This window comes from Apium graveolens, chromosome 4, assembly GCF_009905375.1.
Source record: "Apium graveolens cultivar Ventura chromosome 4, ASM990537v1, whole genome shotgun sequence".
In the NCBI taxonomy this organism is placed as follows: Eukaryota; Viridiplantae; Streptophyta; class Magnoliopsida; order Apiales; family Apiaceae; genus Apium; species Apium graveolens.
Genome location: NC_133650.1, coordinates 275819426 through 275840757, shown reverse-complemented (window position 1 = coordinate 275840757; position 21332 = coordinate 275819426). Strand labels below are relative to the sequence as shown.

The window sequence follows — 21332 nt, the reverse complement described above, 5'->3', positions numbered from 1 at the left end:
ATTATATTTAACTTAAGTATTTATGAATAAAATTAATTGATTAAATTATTTAATCAACTAATTAAATCTATAAATAATCAATTAAAATAAATTATAAATAATTAAAACAAATATGAATTTTTGAAAATAATAAAAGAAATAATTTTTGGAATTTAAAATAATTAAGTAAGTAATTTTTAGGATTTAACATATTAACTAAATGTTTTTTAAAATCTATAAGAAATGATTTTTTTTTCAAAACAAAATTTGAATTTTGAATTAAATTTTTAAAAAGAATTCCAGAAACATATTTCAGAATCTGATTTGGGGGAAAACAGGATTATACCCGGGTTTTTAAACCGGGTTGGGAAGAACCGCCCAGGTCCGCCGGGATTCTACAGAATCCGGCGACAGGTCGGTTTCCGGCCAGGGTCCGATTAAGGCTATAACACCACGGTTTAAACTCGTTTATGTGCGAAAATCTTTCAATACGCTTCCTAAAACCTTACTAATTCGACAACATCACAAACAACTCGATAGAAATAGAAATCCGGCCAAAGCGGCCATTAAAACCGGTGATAAATCCAAGCTTTTCCGGTTAGCTCGATTCCATCGATTTAGCAATAGAGTGAACAAAATAATAGTATAAATCGATTGCAAATGGCATGTAGAAGCTTATTATCACATCGAAATCATTTAAATATTACTCAATCAAAAACCCCCAAATCGGGGTATGACTCTTATAATACGAATTTGGAATTTACCAATCATTTACACGATTTGATGGTCGAAATAGGTAGAGAAGATCAAGAGCTTCACAACGGTTACAAATACTTGCGATTTGGTGTTCAATATCACCTTCAAATTTGACTTTGATTTTCCGATTCTTCAAGAACACCAAGAACAACCTTTTTGAGAATTTCAGAAAATCAAACCTTAATTACTATATGTTATTGAACTCTATTTTTGAAGTATAATATATGACATTGACCAGAAAAATATTTTCTACAACATGGAATCATCAAAACAATCAGATAATCACGTTTACAAAAGTTCATACTTTATTCACTAAATAATTCGAATTAAAATAATTAAATAAGAAAATCACCTTGATTTTTGCACTGAAATGGTTGGTTGAATTAGAAAGTATTTTTCGAGAGTTTCGATTTGATATATTGCACGCCCGAATCGGAGTTCGATAACGCCTCCGTTCGTACGTTTGATTTTCAAGAACGTAAGGAAAAATATGATTTTCTCTGTAAATTCTATATTGATACTGACTGATTATGATTTAACTAATAAAAAGAAATAAGAAAAAGGCTATATATATTTATGGAATATTGGATCGTGTTGGATCGTTTTGGGTCGATAAATTAGTTGCTTAGCCGCTAAGTAACTCCAAACGATTCGAAAATAGATTACTTAGCTGCTAAGTAACTATAAAAACGATACAATTTAATACCAGATTTGGATAATTATCAAAACCGAGCTTTTTATAAAACACCATATACGAAAATAATGTAAAAATATCCCGTCTCTCGAGAATACGGGTTTTGTTGATCTATCGAAATGGTTATCGTATCGAAAATTTTGTGCCAAGACGCACACGGGTCAAACCGTAATCCGGATCGAAAAAGTTAAAACACTGAAAATGTCTGGAATTACCAGATTAGGTTAGGAAGGAGTTTTCGGAAGAGTTTCGGGTTATAAAAACGCAAAAACGGTTGAAGTTGGACGATTCCCAGCTTTATAAAGTAATTTTATAATTACTCAGAAAATAATTAATAATTACATAACTTATTATCAAACCATATAACAGTCCAAAATTACCAGAATATATCAAAATTATCTATATTTTATTCTGAACATATAATAATTAAAATACTCAATTAATATCATATATAAACATCCAAAGCATCAACTCAAATTACCAGATAATTCCCTAAAATTCACATAAACAATTCCAAATAATAATAATAATAATATTTAAAAAAATATGGAATATTACATCTTCTGCAATAGGCGCAACTCGTAATTTATTCCTGAAAAAACCATTTGACAATCTATCCAACATGGCACGTCCACAAATCCACCTTAACATTCTCATTTCTGCCACCTCTAACCTACATTCTTGAGCCTTTTTCAATGCCTAGCACTCCGACCCGTATAAAAAGGCCGGTCTGATCGCTACCCTGTAAAATTTTCCTTTTACTTTGAAAGGAACCCTCCTATCACACAATACTCCTGTAGCAGCCCTCCATTTTAGCCATCCTGATTTGATATGATGTGTAACATCCGCATCTATCCCCCATTCCTTATGCAAAACGGAACCCAAATACCTGAAATTATCTTTGGGGGGGGTAGTACTTGATCTCCTAACAGAACATCAACCCCCTCATCATTCGGTTGATTACTAAAGTTACACCATAAATATTCCGTCTTAGACATACTAACCCGCAATCCATTAGACTCCAATATATACCTCCATCGTTCTAATGTTACATTAACTGCAACTCTTGTCTCCTTAATTATGACTATATCATCCGCGAATAACATACACCAAGGTACACTATTTTGAATTCCCCTAGATAGAACATCCATTATAACTGTGAAAACAAATGGGCTTAGCGAGGATCCTTGGTGAAGTCCTATTCCTACCGGAAAATAATGTGTATCCCCAACCGGTGTTCGAACACACGTCCTTACCTGAAAATACATATCTTGTATCGCCCTCAAATATATCCATGGCACCCCTTTAGCCACCAAACTTTCCCAAATTACCTCACGCGGAACACTATCATATGCTTTCTCCAAATCTATGAACACCAAGTGTAATCCTTTACTATGAACACGATATTTCTCCATCAACTGTCTAAGAAGGTGAATTGCTTCCAAGGTCGACCTGCCCGGCATAAAGCCAAATTAATTTTCTGACACTTCCACCTTACTTCTTAACCTAGTTTCAATCACTCTTTCCCATAATTTCATAGTATGACTTAAAAGTTTAATACCACGATAATTGCTACAGTCTTGTGCATCTCCCTTATTTTTATCGATCGGCACTACCATGCTACGCCTCCATTCCTGCGGTATGTCATTAGTCTGAAGTATATTGTCGAATAACCTCATTAGCCATTGCTCTCCCTCTTCACCCAAACACAACCATACCTCTATAGGTATTTGATCCGGCCCCGTAGCTTTACCTCTCCACATCTTATGTAATGCTCCCTTAACTTCAGCTCTGCTCATAGAAGGATGAACACCAAAGTCAAAACTAGAATCACTATCTGCTCCTATCTCCCTAACACCAATTCTCTCCTCATTAAATAACTCCCTAAAATAGGTATGCCATCTGTTCCGAATATCCTTATCCTTCACTAGCACGTGTCCATTAACATCCTTTATACACTTAACAAAACCTAAATCTCTTCTCCTCCTTTCCCTAACCTTCGCCAATCTAAAAATACCATTTTGACCCTCTTTTGTACCAAGGTGAGTATACATAGCCTCATACGCCCATGATTTTGCCTCCGCTACTGTCTTCTTAGCCGTATGTGTGAAAACAATCTGCGATTAATACAAATAATCAAACAAGTGTGTGCGTGAGTAAACGAAATCAAACGGAGGAAGAAAAGAGAGATCCTCGAGTCCAGTTGAAACTGTCTCCTTAAAGCTATTTCTCCTCTCACCGTATGTGCGAGTCGATAGCCTCCCAGGATAAAACGAGGTAGCGGCGGCGTTACGGATAACGAGCACCTTCAGCGAGCTTGAACGGGCACGAAACTATCACCGAGAGAGAGAGATTTGTGTTTAGAGGCGAATATGTTTTTGGTGTGTCTAACCCTAACGCCTTAGAGGTGTTTATATAGGTGTAGATAGACTTGTGCGCTACTCTTTTCCATAATTAAATATCATTAATTATGGAATCGGTGTAATACTTGCGAGCTACTCTATTCCATAAATAATCTGAAACAGAATCAGATTAAATATATCAAGACATACACCATATCAATTAATCTGAAACAAAATCAAATTAATTTATGCCATAATATTTGAGCCAAATTCTAATGGAAAATAATAATTTCCATTATTAAGAGAATATCATCATATCTCACACATCTTTTAGTCATAATGCTCAAAAATATGACTTACCAATATGGGACTTATACCCATATTTTCCAACAATCCCCCACATGGGTGAGATTGGTGATCTTAGTAGCACACACCAGATAGACAGACAGACACGGAGTTTGACTTGGTGATAGTTTCTTCGATCAGATATAGCATACGATAGGTAGAGAATGCTCCTTGAACCTTCGCTCGAGTAAGCATACCGACTTTACTGGTAGACAGTAGACGTGCTTGTCCTTGAACTGTTCGACCGTTTATGTAAATGATGATATACTTATCACTATATCGTTTCTGACTCGTTCAGCTCTCATGAGTATGTCCATTTTGGCCATGGAACATCGTCCTGGTTCTGCAGAAGTTTCTAAAGAATTATGCCTCGCAATTCTCCTTTGAAGCGGCCCCACTTCTCTCCCACATAGGTGATCTTTATCTTATAGAGTAACCCGCGTTTACTCAACTGAATTCCATGCGTTCACTCCTGAGCTCCATGTATTCATCAAAGATCATTAAAGGCTCAAAGCTTAACCTCGTACCTTACGGGTCTCACTGTTTCCTCATCATAGGAACAGGCCAGGGGTTACCCCCACAATGATTTGGTCATCATGATTTAGTTGTCCCATTGAACCAAGTTCTTGGGATCTCCAGTCAGCAATGGTTGGGTGTCCACCATGATGCCGTTAAGCAATAGGCTTAAGGCTCATCCCTCTCGATGATTTCTCAACCACTTCTCTTGATAACCCTTTGGTTAGTGGATCCGCGATATTATCCTTTGACGGTATATAGTCAATAGTGATAATTCCGGTTGAGATCAATTGTCTAATGGAACTGTGTCGTTGTCGTATATGACGAGACTTTCCATTATACATCGTGCTCTGTGCTCTGCCAATAGCGGATTGACTATCACAGTGAATCCCTATTGCAGTTACAGGCTTTGGCCATCTTGGAATATCCTCCAGAAACTGACGTAGATATTCAGCCTCTTCGGCGCATTTATCTAGTGCCACAAACTCAGCTTCCATCGTGGAATGAGTTATCACCGTTTGTTTTGAGGATTTCCATGATATTGCCGCTCCAGCTAATGTAAACACATAGCCACTCGTAGACTTAAGTGCTTTCTTGCTAGATATCCAATTTGCGTCAGTATATCCTTCTAATACTGCTGGGTATCTGCCATAGTGCAGTCCATAGTCTCGAGTTCCCCTCAAGTACCTTAGTACCCTTATAATCGCTTTCCAGTGATCAGCTCCCGGATTACTCGTAAACCTACTCAACTTGCTAATTGAGTATGCAATGTCTGGTCTTGTACAACTCATGAGGTACATCAGACTACCAATTATCCTCGAGTATTCCAATTGGGAAACAGCTACACCTTTGTTCTTGGATAGGTGCAAAGTCATATCCACAGGTGTCCTAGATTTCTCAAAGTCATCCTTAAGAAACTTCTCAAGGATCTTGTCAACATAATGTGGTTGACTTAATGCGAGACCCTCTGATGTTCTAGAAATTTGAATTCCCAGAATTACATTTGCTAGTCCCATATCTTTCATGTCGAACCTTGATTTCAACATGTCCTTTGTAGATTTGATAACTTTATCATTGCTTCCAGAAATAAGTAGATCATCTACATATAGTGTCATCATGACATAGCCATTGTCATTCTCCTTGACATAGCTGTTCTCGTTATCCTTGTAATAGGCACAGCTATCACATTCATTGATTTTGAAACCATTGGCCAGCACGACCTCATCAAATTTTTCATGCCATTTCATAGGCGCTTGTTTCAAACCATACAATGATTTCACCAATCTACACACTTTCCTTTCTTGTCCTGGGACAACAAACCCTTCAGGTTGTTCCATATAGATTTCTTCATCTATGTCTCCATTTAGGAAAGCTGTTTTCACATCCATTTGATGTACAGTTAGATTACGCATTGCAGCAATAACAAACATCATCCTTATGGACGTTATTCTCGTTACAGGAGAATATGTATCAAAGTAATCAAGGCCTTTTTATTGCTTGTATCCTTTAATTACAAGTCTGGCCTTATACTTATCAATAGTGCCATCAGTTTTCAACTTCTTCTTGAAAACCCACTTGCTACCTAATGGTTTGCAACCAGTTGGCAAGTCCACTAATTCCCAAGTATGATTTTGCATAATTGAATCAACTTCATTCTTGATGGCCTCTTTCCACATAGGCCCATCAGGTGAGGTAACCGCCTCCTTATAAGTTTTTGGGTCACCTTCTTCGAGCAAATAGGTCATAAAATCAGACCCATAGGATTTCTCCGTTCGTTGTCTTTTGCTCCTTCTCACTACCCCCACATTTTCGTCTTCACTTTCGTCACTCTCATTATCGTCATCTACAGACTCATGAGATCGTTTAGACGTCGTAGGTTGTTGGTTTCCTGGATTACAGGGAAACATCGTCTCAAAAAATGAGGCATTTCTTGATTCCATAATGGTATTCTTTTGAATATCAGGAATCTTGGATTCATGATCAAGAAACCGATATACAGTGCTGTGTGGAGGATATCCGATAAAGACACAATCCACAGTCTTAGGACCTATCTTCACCTTCTTCGGTGTAGGGATCAGTACCTTTGCAAGGCACCCCCACACTTTCAGGTGTTGGTAACTTGGTTTCTTTTTCTTCCACATTTCATAAGGACTTACATCCTTATTCTTGCGCATCGTAATATTTAAAATATTATTTGCGCTTAAGATGGCTTCTCCCCACATCGATTGTGGGAGCCCAGAGCTTAACAACATCGCATTCATCATCTCTTTCAGAGTGCGATTCTTCCTTTCAGCCACACCATTTGACTGAGGGGAGTATGGTGCAGTGACCTCATGGATTATACCATGTTGTGAACAGAATTCCCCAAACGGTTCAACATATTCACCTCCACGATCACTTCGTATCGTTTTGATTTTCTCAGTTTGTTGTGTCTCAACTTCTTCCTTATAGATTTTAAATTTATCTATAGCTTCGTCTTTGCTTTTCAACAAATATACATAGCAGTATTTTGTACAATCATCAATGAATGTAATAAAATACTTGTTTCCTCCTCTTGTTGGAGCGAATTTTAAATCACATATGTCGCTATGTATTAGGTCTAGCACTTTGGTGTTCCTTTCCACACGTTTAAATGATGATCTCGTTAATTTTGCCTCAACACAAGTCTCACACTTATGTTTTGGATCGATAGTAAGTTTAGGTATGTATTCTTTTGCACTTAAACGTCGTAAAGTGTCATAATTTACATGTCCTAATCTAGCATGCCATAAATTAGGAGACTCAAGCAAGTAAGCAGAAGAATTCTTCATTTCATTATCATCCTTAACGGACATTACATTGAGCTTAAAAAGCCCATCAGTTAAATAACCCTTGCCTATAAACATACCACTCTTAGACAAAATAACTTTATCTGACTCTATTACAATGCGAAAGCCATGCTTATTCAACAGAGAACCAGACACAAGGTTCTTGCGAATATCAGGCACATAAAGTACATTCTTCAAAGTCAGATTCTTCCCAGAGGTCATCTTCAGGATCACCGTGCCTTCACCCTCAATGGTAGAAGTTGCTGAATTCCCCATGTAGAGCTTCTCACCAGCATCGGAAGCTTTGAGGCTAGAGAAAACCGCCTTGTCTGAGCAAACATGCCTAGTAGCACCAGTATCAATCCACCATTCACGTGGATTAGAACCGACCAGGTTCACTTCAGAGACCGTAGCACAGAGGTCTATGTCACCCATCTCCTTGGAGATATTCTCTACCATGTTTGCTTCTTTCTTCTTGTTGGGCTTTTTGGGCTTCTTGCAGTCAGAAGACCTATGACCAACTTTATCACAGTTGTAGCACTTCCCTTGAAATTTCGACTTCGAAATCCCTCCCTTGGGTGCCAGCTTTGCCCCTTTACCAGAATTAGCCTTCTTGGGCTTGGAGCTTTGAGCATGCTCCACCATGTTTGCCTTCTCAGTGGCAACGTTAACTTTCTTCTCGGACCCTCTGTTGTCTTCTTCAATACGAAGTCTAACAATAAGATCCTCCATAGACATCTCCTTTCGCTTGTGCTTAAGGTAGTTCTTGAAATCTTTCCATCCAGGTGGAAGCTTTTCAATAACAGCAGCAACTTGGAAAGACTCACTTATGACCATTCCCTCAGCATGAATGTCATGAATGATCACCTGCAGTTCCTGCACCTGACTGACCACAGTCTTAGAGTCTGCCATCTTATAATCAAGAAAGCGGCCAACAATCCACTTCTTTGCCCCAGCGTCCTCGGTTTTATACTTATGGTCAAGTGACTCCCATAAGACCTTAGCTGTTGGCTTCGCGCTGTATACGTTATACAACGAGTCAGACAAACAATTTAACACATAGTTCCGATAGATGTAGTCGGAGTGCTTCCAAGCATCAGCAGCATACACAGTCTGCATGTTACTCTCAGCAGTGAGCAACGGTGGTTCTTCCTTAAGGAAGCGATCCATATGCAACGTGGTCAGATAAAAGTGCATCTTTTGTTGCCAACGTTTGAAGTTCGTTCCGTTGAACTTCTCAGGTTTTTCAGCATGTGCAGCAGGCACAGTTGGCATAACAGGTGCAGCAGGCACCACGGGTGGAACAGATGGTACGTGCGTCTGTACTACAGGTGTATGCACACCAGTAGGCACCGCAGGTATGATCGGAGGAGTGAATCCTGCCGATATCTGTCCAAGAGGAACACTAAACTGTCCAATGACAGTGTGTCCCACAGGCACATATCCCGAAGGCACATGTCCAACAGGCGTTTGACCCCCATCAGATCATACGATCCGTGCGTTAGGGTTAATCGGCTGCTGGTGAACCCCATCAGATCCAGTGATCTGTGCGTTGGGATCAGCCGTCATGTTCATCGAATCGTTCACAGTTTGGTTCTCCATCGATCTGTTACTCAACAAAACAAGCAGATACAGATATATCAGTCACAGATGTATATAAAATAAATAGCTTTAAGATTGTGAAAACAATCTGCGATTAATACAAATAATCAAACAAGTGTGTGCGTGAGTAAACGAAATCAAACGGAGGAAGAAAAGAGAGATCCTCGAGTCCAGTTGAAACTGTCTCCTTAAAGCTATTTCGCCTCTCACTGTATGTGCGAGTCGATAGCCTCCCAGGATAAAATGAGGTAGCGGCGGCGTTACGGATAACGAGCACCTTCAGCGAGCTTGAACGGGCACGAAACTATCACCGAGAGAGAGAGATTTGTGTTTAGAGGCGGATATGTTTTGGTGTGTCTAACCCTAACGCCTTAGAGGTGTTTATATAGGTGTAGATAGACTTGTGCGCTACTCTTTTCCATAATTAAATATCATTAATTATGGAATCGGTGTAATACTTGCGAGCTACTCTATTCCATAAATAATCTAAAACAGAATCAGATTAAATATATCAAGACATACACCATATCAATTAATCTGAAACAAAATCAAATTAATTTATGCCATAATATTTGAGCCAAATTCTAATGGAAAATAATAATTTCCATTATTAAGAGAATATCATCATATCTCACACATCTTTTAGTCATAATGCTCAAAAATATGACTTACCAATATGGGACTTATACCCATATTTTCCAACAGTATGTCTAGCATCCTTATATAAAATTCTTCTCCTATCAACTTGTTCATCATCTTGGCAACACAAAAGTTCCCTAAAACGATCATGTTTAATTTTTACTCACCCCTGCACCTCCTGGTCCCACCACCAAGCTTCCTTCTGCACCCGAAACTTTCTTGAGGTAACACCTAACATATCTATAGCTACACTTCTGATTGTACAGGCCAATCGATTCCACATTCTATTAACATCCTCATCATAAAATCTGTCTCTTGCCAAACCAATCCTTTCTTTAAAAATACCTACTTTGTCTCCCTTTAGATTTTTCCATAAAATGTTCGGTGTCACCTCTCTATTATCTTGTACTACTCTTTTCCTCATACATATATCCATTACCAAGAAACGATGTTGAGTAGTACATGCCTCACCCGGGAATATTTTACAATCTTTACAATCCGTGTTGCCTTTTCTCATAAGAAGATAATCGATTTGTGAGTTACAACCTCCACTCCTAAAAGTAATCAGATGATCATCCTTTTTTTTAAAACAAGAATTAACAATCACTAATTCATGTGCCAATGCAAACTCCAAAAGATCCCACCCACTCCTGTTCCTCGTCCCAAAACCAAAACCCCCATGAATGCCTACATAACCATCCGACTGTTCACCAATATGACCATTAAAATCACCTCCTGATATATAAAATCTGGTCCCTAGGTAGCAACCTAACTATTTCATCCAAACAATCCCAGAAATTCTTTCTCGCCAACTCACTCAAGCCAACATGGGGTGCATACACACTTACAATATTAACGACCTCTTCATTAACTACGAGTTTAATCTTCATAATCCTATCACTGACTCTATTCACTTCTACTACATTCTCCTTCATGAACGAACTTATCATAATACCCCCACCATTCCTTGTATTACCAACCCCTGAATACCACAATTTAAACCCGTTAGCTTCCTTAGTGCCACCACCCTTCCACTTAGTTTCGTGAATGCAAACTACATCTACCTTTCTTTTCTTTAACATATCAACAAGTTCTAAAAATTTCCCGGTCATAAAACCTACATTCAGCGTATCTACTCGAAAATAGACATTAGTTGACACTTGCCCCTCCCGAGAAATTCTTCTCCCTGAATTACTACGACTATCACCACCACCACCCCTACTTCTTACCATATCCATCAATCAAAGATAACTCTATGACACGAAAACACACAATATATGAAATTAGAAAAATGGTAGAGATAATAATTTTGTACACTTGGTAACGGTGGTTATATTCCATTTAAAGACACAGCGTCTTAATGTACTGAGTTTCGGAAACACGACTCAACAGAGTAATACTAACAAACACTCACGCGCGAACATTAGGTTAACTCGAACTCATATTTTTTTTTCTTTTTTGATATTATAAAACTCATATTTTGTGATTCACCCTTTTCTCCCATGCATTTCATTATTGTTTGTTTTAATTCAAATTTCCTGGGAAACTAAATACACAAAAGCTGGGAAAAATAACTGACAAAAAAAACTGGGAAGAATAAACGATTTCTTCATACTCGAATCACAACCCATTTTTATCCGTATCCTCTAATTATATTATACATACCCACACGTTTTTATAAATTAGTTTAGTAATGGGTCGTGGTGATGATTCGAACCCTTTTGCTCATGATGATGATGATGTTAACCCGTTTGCGGTATTTATTTAACGTTTACAACTCTCTCTCATTCTACCTTATTTTATACACATACATACGTTGGTTTGATTCAAATTTCCATTTCAAAGATCTTGTTATTTGATTAGATGATATTCAAATTTCCATTTCAAAGATCTTTTTATTTGATTAGCTGATTAGCTTTCGGGAACGATTTATCTCGTTAAATGTGCATGTCTTTGTTATGACACCAGTTCAAATATTGTGTGGCAGCCGATCATGATCCTAAGTTTGAAGAGAAACCTTACAATTATATGTTTGATTAAAACTTGCAGAGAGTTCCCTCGAGAAATTCAAGACCAACACAGCTTTCTCCAGAACGTGCTTATTATAGTGATGCAACAGTCAATATTCCTCTCGATAGTCCCACGGTATTTTAATAATCTTCAACATATCGGTGATTTCGTAAACCATTGTGATGCATTTGTAAACAAAAGGCCGATTCTGATGTGTAGGACTTCAGGAAAAAGGAGATGGAACTTCAAGCAAGAGAAAATGAATTGAAAAGGAGGGAACAGGTGCGTCTTTTCTTTTTTCAATAAAAGAGAAAATAAACCTTTGTGAGGTTGTTTTTGCTTCCGGTGATGAAGATGTTTTTTTTTCGTTTAGCGTTGTCCTGTGTTTTCAATCTGATGAGTTCTCTCTGATTATCTTACTAGAAGTGCATCAATTTGTTCATATATAAATATTAGCCGCTAACATATACAATAGTTCAAAGAAAATGAAGATTTCAATAGTAGTCCTTATAGTTCAAATATTAGTTATAATGTTGACATTTTTATTTTCCTGGAACACAGGAGTTGAAAAGGAGGGAGGATGCTATAGCTAGAGGTAGTTCTATTGTTATTGTTCATTTCTCTTGGAGTTGAAAAATTAGGCTGTAAAGTTTTCCTGTTCCTTTTTTGTTGTTTTAACAGCTGGAATTGTAATTGAGGAGAAAAATTGGCCTCCATTATTTCCCATCATTCATCATGATATTGCAAATGAGATTCCGGTTCATTTGCAGAAGTTGCAGTATGTTGCGTTCACAACATGGATAGGTATGATCAGTTTATCCAATGTAAAGTTGTTCAAATTCTACTGGTACTTGTTTATAAACTATATACTATATACACACTTTCACTTCTTCACAAAATAATACTATGAGTATAATACTTTGGGGATCTAAAGAAGTAATATTCTTTTAAAGCTTGAGCAAATTTAATGAAGGTGTTTTATGTGTACTACGGGTTTTAGTGTTAGAATGATGGCAGGTCAGAGCATCTCCAACCGTCTACTAGTTACATCCTATATAATATAAACAATGTGACTTCTAACAATTTAGTACATATATTTTCGTGTCTAACTCCCACAATACTCTTTATCTTACCTCCTAATTTATAAATTATTCATATTTCAAATTTCACTTTAATTAACAAAAATTTTAATTGAAACATGTGAAAGTAAATATTTTTAATTATAAAAAAAAGTTAAAGCTATGTAGCGGATCTTAAATTAGAGGAGAGAGAAGAGCCTTTTAATGTTTTTAAGAGTCACTAGGATCTTATTGGAGTTTCATTTTTTGTCATGCTCTTTATATATTGATTTAAGAGTTTATTTGAAGGGCTATTTGAAGATGTTCTTAGAGCATCTCCAAGAGACTCTTAAGATCACTCTTAAATATAATATAAATTATTAGTTATTAGCAATTTAGTGTATATTCATCTCCAACAATACTCTTTATATCCCCTCCCTATCAATTTTATATTATTAAAATTAACTTGAAGTCATTAAAGTACAAAATAAAGTGGAAAGAGAGTAAATCTTACCAATTTACTATAAATATTAGTTAAGAGCTAGCTAGAAGTTCTTAGAATTGAGAAGAGAGAAAAGACTCTTAAGCTTTTAAAAAGCCTTTACAAATTTTTGGAGCTCAAATTTAAGCACCACTCTTTATTTTTCAACTTAAAAGCCTATATGAAGAGTTTGTTGGAGATGCTCTTAGACCGTTCGTTAGATGGTAATTCGTCCATCTAGAAATTAATTTTATACTCAAGACTCAAGTGCCTGACAAGTTTTGAGTTATGATGATAAAATTAGACATTTGTCTATATTTTAATCTCCGTCTAGAACCCCTGAATTTGAAGGTGCTCTTATCTCGAGTATAAAGTACCCGAACTTTCATGCTTTTTCCGTCTCCTCCTCCTTTTAATAACTGGTGCATCGTTTTCCAACTAAATTTATTGTGAATATTCAGCAAGTTTTCCAGCATAATTGTTTACAATATAATACATTGCAGGTTTGATTTGGTGCCTTATATGGAACTTTCTTGCGGTTACTGCTGCATGGATCAATGGGGGAGGTAACATATTAATTGTTCAGCTGTTGATGCATCACTATAATGAATACTATTTTCAACTTATTGACTGTTACAGGTCCAAAGATATGGCTACTTTCCATCATCTACATCATATCAGGAGTTCCTGGATCATATGTGTTTTGGTATCGACCTCTTTATCGTGCAATGAGGTACTAATGATATATACGACGGAGAGTCATAAGCTTGATGGGATCCCTCTTAATCCTACATGTTACAAATTTTTTAATTTGACCCCCCATATTTGGTTTGGCAAGTGTGAAGAATATATTATACCTGCAGAAATTGAAATGCCTCATCTTAAGATATTTCTGTCAGTGAAGTCTGTTCTTCTCATTTTTAAGCCAATGAAAGACAAATTCATATGTTTTTGACAATGAAAACATTTTGTAACTTGAGATTGTTCAAAGTACCCTCAAATATATAGAGATATATTGTGAAAATATCTTCTGACAAAAAAAAAGAGATTGTGAAAAAGGTCCAGTTTCTTCTTTAATGGATATAATGTAAGATTACTTAACATGCAAAAAAAATATCGAGTAAGCAGGGACGGAACTAGAAATTCAAATAAAGGGGGGCTTGACAAGTCACTAGTCAAGTTTCACCACTAAAATATCAGCAACCCAAGCGGTGCAAGAAGTAGAATGGTAGTATTTAGCCATTTGATTATACTTATTCAATCCCTAGAAATTAAACAGAAGTTGGGCTTATACATGGTTGGGCTATAAAATATATAAATAAGTATATGTAGTAATTTTTTTTTCTTAAAATAAGCCCAGTAGAGCCCTTCTATGGCTCCGTCTCTGCGAGTAAGAATGATTACTAACTCTTTTTTGTCATTATTTTGGCAGGACTGAGAGTGCTCTAAAGTTTGGGATTTTCTTCTTCACTTACTTAGTAAGCACTTTTCTGCTTTTAGTTTCAGTGCCCCTTTTGTTTAAGAAGTCTTGCTTATTTTGTTTCACCGCGCAGTTCCATATCGGATTCTGTTGTTTGGCTACAATTGCTCCACCAATATTTTTTGACGGAAAATCACTCACGTAAGTTTTCTTTATCATATCAAGTCTGAACTTTTAAATTTTATTCATGGAGACATTAGAATTTATGTTAGTTCGTTACTATTGACCTGTACTGATCAGTAGAATCTTGAAATGAAAGCAAGTCATAGGGAAATTTTTTGTCAGAGAGAGATATGTGTAGTATTTACATTTTATGACCAACAGTCATCCTTTGTCTTTTACTGCAGAGGAATCTTGCCAACGCTTGATATGTTTAGCGATAATTCTCTGGTTGGGGTAAGCCTTACGTTAACGTACGATTATGTTTGGATGTATAGCCCAAACAATTGTTTCATAGTTCTTTAGGAGCCTACACTGAAACATGTTTCTCTATATTTAAGGCTTATCTTTCTGAATAATTATATATTAATTCTGGATTAAAGAATCAGATATTGAAGCATAGGTCACTGCAGTTTTTTTTGTTCTTTAGTGATGTTTTAGATTTAAATATAAATGAGGTTGATAATCCTTTTAGTAATTGCAGGTGCTTTATTTTGTTGGCTGTGCATTTTTTGCCATTGAATCACTGATAAGCATCTGGGTTATTCAGGTCCACATCCTTCGATGCTTCCTTTTTTTTCCTGCCTCCATTGTGTCCAGTCTTGAAGTTCTGTACATCCTCACATGTATGCTTTTATGTTAATTCTTGGTGCAGCAAATCTACATGTACTTCCGAGGTAGCGGGAAAGCTGCAGAGATGAAACGGGAAGCCGCAAGAACAATGGCTGCTGCATTATAACACTGGCCTATGGATTCAGTTAGTTGGCACTTCTCCTCGATTTTCTTTGTCCAGGCACTTTTCTTTGTCCAGGCTCTTTACTGTTTATACATCTGTTTTCGCTCTTTCACAAGCGTTGACCGACGATTCTAGTAACGGTTGATATTATATTTGAACTTCAATTATGTAGATAAAGAGATGATCCTTGACCTGCATACACTTAATTTCGTCAAAAAGTGACGACTTATGGAATGTAGGCTGTACAGAACTGAAGATGTCTGCAAGACTACAGACATAAGGTGTAGATGTTACTGCAGTGCCATATCACATGATATATACACATGTATTTAATGTATTAAATCTAAATTTCAATTAAGAAGCCAAGGTTCAGATGAGAAGTGGAAACCATTGTAGTAGTTCATTCTCTTTTTTTTTTTTTTACTTTGAAATACTTGGATCATGTGTGATTGTGAGACGCAATTCTTAGGTGTTGTTGATGTTTTAAAATGGACGAACTTTTTAAGCAAGTATTGTTTTATTTTATTATCCTTAAATTATTATTTTAAAATTATCAAACATTCAAAAGCAAATAATGTATGTTATAATTTATGATATCATTAAATATTATTTACCTAATATGTGTAAAGTAAAGATTTATGATTTCAAAACATGAATAATTGTTAATTTTAACAGATGCGCTGAATTTGTTTTACTAAATTGGCATGCCCTAGTAGCTAGGGTAAAAGGATTAATCTCCAAGTACATTTCAGAGACAAACAGAAGGATGTAAACGTACTGGTTGGAAATGCGAAAGACGAATATAGTGGGATTGGCATCAAGGGTGATTCCTGCAGACTGCAGGAGATAATTAAATAAGATGGCCAGGCCAGCTAGGAGACTGCATATATATATATATATATATATATATATATGTGTGTGTTTGCGTTGCGCCTTGTTCATCAAATATACGACGACGTGTACTAAGTATTGATGAACAACATATTTACAGGAGATGGATATAATATAGGTAGGTCTACTAAATGGATGATGCTATGCATTAGAGATAGATACAATATTCTTCTTGTTCCACCTTATTTATTCTTAACTCCGGTGGCCCGGGCATTAATTAAGATACGGGACTAAGTACCTAACTGAAGATGCTCGCACTTGTCTGCTTCATCCGGGATTGTAACAGAATCCTGCCCCATCTACAGCTACAGGTGGCATCTTTTCCCGATCATTTTAATATGATCTATATATTTATTTACCAAACATGTTCATTATTCATCATGAATACAAAAACTACAACTTCATAATTTCAAGTGGGCACATGCCCTACTATCATAATATATAGTATTACTGGATGTACTTTTGTTATGTCAGCATTCCAACTCTGACAGATAATAAATAAAAGTTTCGGAACACCCTTCGTTTTATTTCACACTCCGCAAATCTTTTAAGAGTGGAGGGAAGATATCGACCTAAAGGAACACGCATCATCATCATTCATAGTTGTCTTGTAGCCATACGTATATTTCGTATATTTCTCAGCACAATATCAACCGTATTATCATGTTGTAGCCATGATAGGGAGTACCTACCGTTAATAAGATTTAAGATCGAGTTCAAATCTCACACATATAGTTCCGGTCGAGTTTCAATCTCACCCTTAATAGTTTGGGTAAAGTTCGAACTCGATGATCCACAGCTTTCAAAGTTTCAAATTTGGTTCGACAAAAGTTTATTATGTTCAAGTTCTCCTAAAAAAGTCCGAATGTTTACTAAATATTAACATTAGCTCGATTGCAATATATTTGATTTGACCTGAGCTCGATTAAATATGTAAAATATACCCTATTGAACATTGGTCTACTTATATTTATAGACGTATAGTATAATATAAATGGATCAGGCTCACCAGCCTCACAGACCAAGTAATTTGAAACTTAAAAAACTTGTGCTTAAATAGCTCAAGACTTGGCCCCATTATTGTCATCAGAATTTCAGTAGTATCTTGCAAGTAGTTTGGCTCATTTACACTGAACAACCTAGTAGAGAGTTGCCAATTAAAAGCTAAGTGAACTTCTAGGAACGCATTTATTAAATTACGACAAGTATAACACTACAAAAGCATGTAATTCGTAATTCTAGGGACGCATTTATATTTCACTATATGATTTAGCACTCTGCATCTAATCAACACAAGCAAGGAACTAGATCAGCTTACATCTGTAATTACTAGTATAATAAATCAAGAAACTGAGCATAACATCAAACATTAATAAATAAAGAAACTGAGCATAAGATAAAACATTAAGGACTGAGTACACCAGTTCAACTGCAAATTAAAAAACAGATCAACGTCAACAAAAGAACGGTGCAATGGTTCAAAATGTACCAACTTTTGAACGAAAGGAAATGATAAAACAGCCAAAAGCTTTCAGTTTTCAAGAGACCCTAGCTAGTAATGAGTCACAGAAGGAAGAATAATAGGCCAGCAGCTCAAATTAGTATGTAACATCCAATACTAATTTAGAGACCTCGAATTTTGGCATTCTTAGTGAAATCGTTGCATGTCTGGCAGCTACAATCCGAAAAACGACAAGTTTCACATCCAAAACATACGCAGGATGTACATCCCCTGCATGTTTGAGAACGGGAACATCCACGATAAACTCTTCGAGTAGCTCGTTCCTCTTCATCTCCACATGCCACCCTGGGAAAGATGACTTCAATATCAGAACAATTTATAACCAACAAAAAAAAGTCGTTTAAATTCATCAAAAAAAGGCTACAGAAAATAATAGTACTACAACTTTATAAATTGCAGGAAAAGTTTACGAGTTTCCTAAACTCCGTAGCTTGATAATCTCGACAGAAATATATCTACAACCACACATACCGATCACATTGACAATACAAGTGAAAAAAAAGAGCCAATGAATTTGCTGTCTTTATGGGATGTCAGAGGTTCTAACCTTGTCAAAGAAAAAGGTGGGTGCATTTATCAAAAATAAAAATAAAAACATGAAGATACTGTGTACAGAATGTGGCAAAAGCATGAGAGGTTGTAAACCTTTCATTTGATGTATCAGAACATTTCCAATTTGCATTCACCAAAGCATCATGGTAAACTCGGCATTCTTCTTTGTTGCGGAGCCGAAACCTTCGCATCTTGCCACACTCGGTACAAGGAACAAACTCGTCACGATGGCCGCGGGAACGTCCATTTCCATGTTTCGGCGTTTGATTATAGTACTTCAGCAGCACTGTCTTTGCCAGCGGGACCTTCGCACAATTGGATATGACCCAAATATTATTCTTCCACTTTCCGGCAGTTTCTCGTCCAGAATGCTTTTCAAATGCAGCTGGGGTTAATTTGTCTGTTTACAAAGAAGCACTAGTTATAACAAACATAAACAAATACAAGTTAAAAGAAAATTATCACCGGCTTTGTTGTGCCGGGAAGATATCATTGCAAGTATAATATGGTACTACCTGTTACATAATCAGTCAACTTAAAAGATAGAATATGGTTTAAGAGATGAGCAGTATATGTGAAATACAAACAATAAAGTTAAAAGCCAAAGGACAGCAACTTATTATTCAGATATAACAGTAATGGAACAATCTATATAGGATTTCCTCTGATAGGTTATCCCTATCATGTTGTACAGAGAGCAGACAGTCTTTAATTTATATTTAGTTTTTAAGGGAGAGGAGGATGGTATCTCGGGCTAACAATTAATATAGGATGATTCTTGGTTATCTTAATTACATGAATTCAAAATGGTGATTTGTTGGAGTCGATTCAGAAGACTGCCACAGCACATTTAGAAAAAAAAAAGAGAACGAAACAACAATCACAATTCTATAACATAAACAGGAAACTTCGATTCTCATATGACCGGATAGCTGGAAATTTCTAATTCCCAAAAAATTTCAGCTATACAGGCCATCTTTCACCCTCCAGAAAGTGTTCATATCATCCATATTCACTTGAGTAAATCATGTATAGACAAAGACCATTAATAATGCACAAGAAATATTATGTGGGACAGCATCCAAACCATCTTATAAACTGATGGCACACATTTATAGCCACTGCTTTTTATAAACAAGAAAAATGACCAACAATTACAAGATGGACACCAGTTTCAACAACATAAGAATGCGTGAACATTTACATCTAAATGTAGCCACTATAATAAGTACATTGTGTTGTGTAGCAGGCTAGCAGTGTAGCCAATGCCACTATAATAAGTACATTGCGAAGCTATCCCAAGCCCAAACCAGAAATCAGAGAGAAATGACAACATAAAATTATACAAGTCATCTTCCATTTATAAAAAAAATAATCATATAATTGCAAGTTTAGTAGGACAAATCAACATACATCTTGAGTGTATTTTTAAGCATCAATTCATAGATTACACAAACATTGTTATGTCAAGTGATGCATTACATGCAACTGTGCAAGTGGGGGTATTAACTATTAAGTATTCAAGTAAATAATAAAATTTATTAAGAATAATTAGAACCTTCATCACAGCCAGGAGTGCATTCACATTTAATTTGAAGATCGCCATTACGAAAAACCCTAAGAGTCCCACCAGCATCACCGAAATTACGACTAGTGCATCCGCAAGTGACCTCAACATGATCTCCGCAAACCCTTAACCCGTTTATTTCTCTCGTATCCTCCTCGCTGAACATCGACGCGCCATCGCTCCCGATTTCGATAGCACTTTTCTCCATTTACCCTGTTAATCCAAGAATTTAATAATAATAAAGACACCAAGATTCAGACAGTAATCAAAAAATCCGACCATTAGATCAGACGATTTTGTAAGTAAATACATGTGTGTTGTGTGTGACAGCGAGACTGGTCTGTTTAAGACAAGTTGCTATATACACATCTAAGTATAAGTTGGGAAATAAACATAAATGTGTTTCTGTATATGTACAGATTAGAGATAGATATAGAAATAGAGATAGATAGATACATAAAGAGGGGATAGAGAGATAGGGAGAGAGAGAGAGACAGAGAGAGAGAGAGAGAGAGAGAGAGAGAGAGAGAGAGAGAGAGACCCAGAAAAGTAGAACGGGAAATCAACAATCTTCTTCTAGGGCTGGAAGGATGCGAGATCTGGTGGGAGGGAGCATAATGTATAGAGTATATATAGAGAGAGAGGGGGTAGCGAGTGAGGGTTTTTTTAGATTAAGAAAAAGAGGGGTCGAGTTGTGTGAGTGAACTTTTTTTATTACTTTCTATTGGTGGTGATTAATAGCGTCAGCTGTCTAGTAAAATTTGTTTCGATACGGTGTATCTGCGTTTAAGTTTAGGTAAGTTTCCACCATCTATATCTGTATGTATTTATTATATGTTGTTTGGATATATTTATAAGAAATAAATAAATATATATAATATATAATGAACAGAACAATGTATGTTAATATGAATTAATTAACGTTTTAAAACACTATATACAGTACTATATGCATTGATTATAAAAGTGTCTAAAAAATAGGTACAGGGAAAATCCTTTGACATCGGAAATGACAAGGGTCTTTGATAGTAGGTTTTTATTGTTTTTTCTAATGGTTAGTAGATGTGCTGGGATGGTTTCATGTAAGCTAGGAGGGGTAGCTTTGCACTGTTTAGTGTTTAGGCTGACAGTAGAAATTTGTTTTTAGAAGTCTGTTGTGGGCACCTACATGTCAAAAATAGTCAGAAACTTTTGTT

At 36.3% G+C, this 21332-nt stretch overlaps 3 protein-coding genes across 3 annotated transcripts; 1 reads left to right on the top strand and 2 right to left on the bottom strand.

Moving 5' to 3' along the window:
* Positions 1–2901: 2901 nt before the first annotated feature.
* LOC141719673 (uncharacterized) lies at positions 2902–10912 on the bottom strand. The gene is made up of 3 exons (XM_074522051.1): positions 10529–10912; positions 9856–10383; positions 2902–3546 (listed from the first exon to the last, which is right to left on the bottom strand). Exons 1-3 carry the CDS (start codon positions 10910–10912, stop codon positions 2902–2904), a joined length of 1557 nt encoding a protein of 518 aa, XP_074378152.1.
* A 388-nt stretch (positions 10913–11300) lies between these two features.
* LOC141717159 (secretory carrier-associated membrane protein 1-like) lies at positions 11301–15994 on the top strand. Its single transcript, XM_074519267.1, has 12 exons — positions 11301–11436; positions 11730–11825; positions 11910–11972; positions 12252–12285; positions 12372–12494; positions 13733–13795; positions 13869–13962; positions 14662–14707; positions 14783–14850; positions 15057–15105; positions 15353–15418; positions 15524–15994. The coding sequence occupies exons 1-12, from the start codon at positions 11374–11376 to the stop codon at positions 15605–15607; spliced, it is 849 nt and encodes a 282-aa protein (XP_074375368.1). The 5' UTR covers positions 11301–11373; the 3' UTR covers positions 15608–15994.
* Positions 15995–17868: 1874 nt separating this feature from the next.
* LOC141717158 (protein ULTRAPETALA 1-like) lies at positions 17869–20829 on the bottom strand. The gene is made up of 4 exons (XM_074519266.1): positions 20678–20829; positions 20128–20349; positions 18663–18969; positions 17869–18302 (listed from the first exon to the last, which is right to left on the bottom strand). Exons 2-4 carry the CDS (start codon positions 20342–20344, stop codon positions 18119–18121), a joined length of 708 nt encoding a protein of 235 aa, XP_074375367.1. The 5' UTR covers positions 20345–20349; positions 20678–20829; the 3' UTR covers positions 17869–18118.
* Between the last annotated feature and the right edge of the window lie 503 nt (positions 20830–21332).

Bases quoted from the DNA above. Each gene is read 5' to 3' on its own strand.
- LOC141717159 (XM_074519267.1), top strand. From the start codon at position 11,374: ATGGGTCGTGGTGATGATTCGAACCCTTTTGCTCATGATGATGATGAT. The intron at 12,495-13,732 runs GTATGATCAGTT...AATACATTGCAG, and splicing joins TGCGTTCACAACATGGATAG to GTTTGATTTGGTGCCTTATA. The intron at 14,708-14,782 runs GTAAGCACTTTT...TTCACCGCGCAG, and splicing joins TTTTCTTCTTCACTTACTTA to TTCCATATCGGATTCTGTTG.
- LOC141719673 (XM_074522051.1), bottom strand. From the start codon at position 10,912: ATGGTAAGAAGTAGGGGTGGTGGTGGTGATAGTCGTAGTAATTCAGGG. The intron at 10,384-10,528 runs GTAAGTGTGTAT...ATTGGTGAACAG, and splicing joins ATGAAGAGGTCGTTAATATT to TCGGATGGTTATGTAGGCAT. The intron at 3,547-9,855 runs GTGCAGGGGTGA...TATTAATCGCAG, and splicing joins CTTGGTGGTGGGACCAGGAG to ATTGTTTTCACACATACGGC.
- LOC141717158 (XM_074519266.1), bottom strand. From the start codon at position 20,344: ATGGAGAAAAGTGCTATCGAAATCGGGAGCGATGGCGCGTCGATGTTC. The intron at 18,970-20,127 runs GTTCTAATTATT...CTTTGTAAACAG, and splicing joins CACTCCTGGCTGTGATGAAG to ACAAATTAACCCCAGCTGCA. The intron at 18,303-18,662 runs GTTTACAACCTC...CATCTTTCCCAG, and splicing joins TCTGATACATCAAATGAAAG to GGTGGCATGTGGAGATGAAG.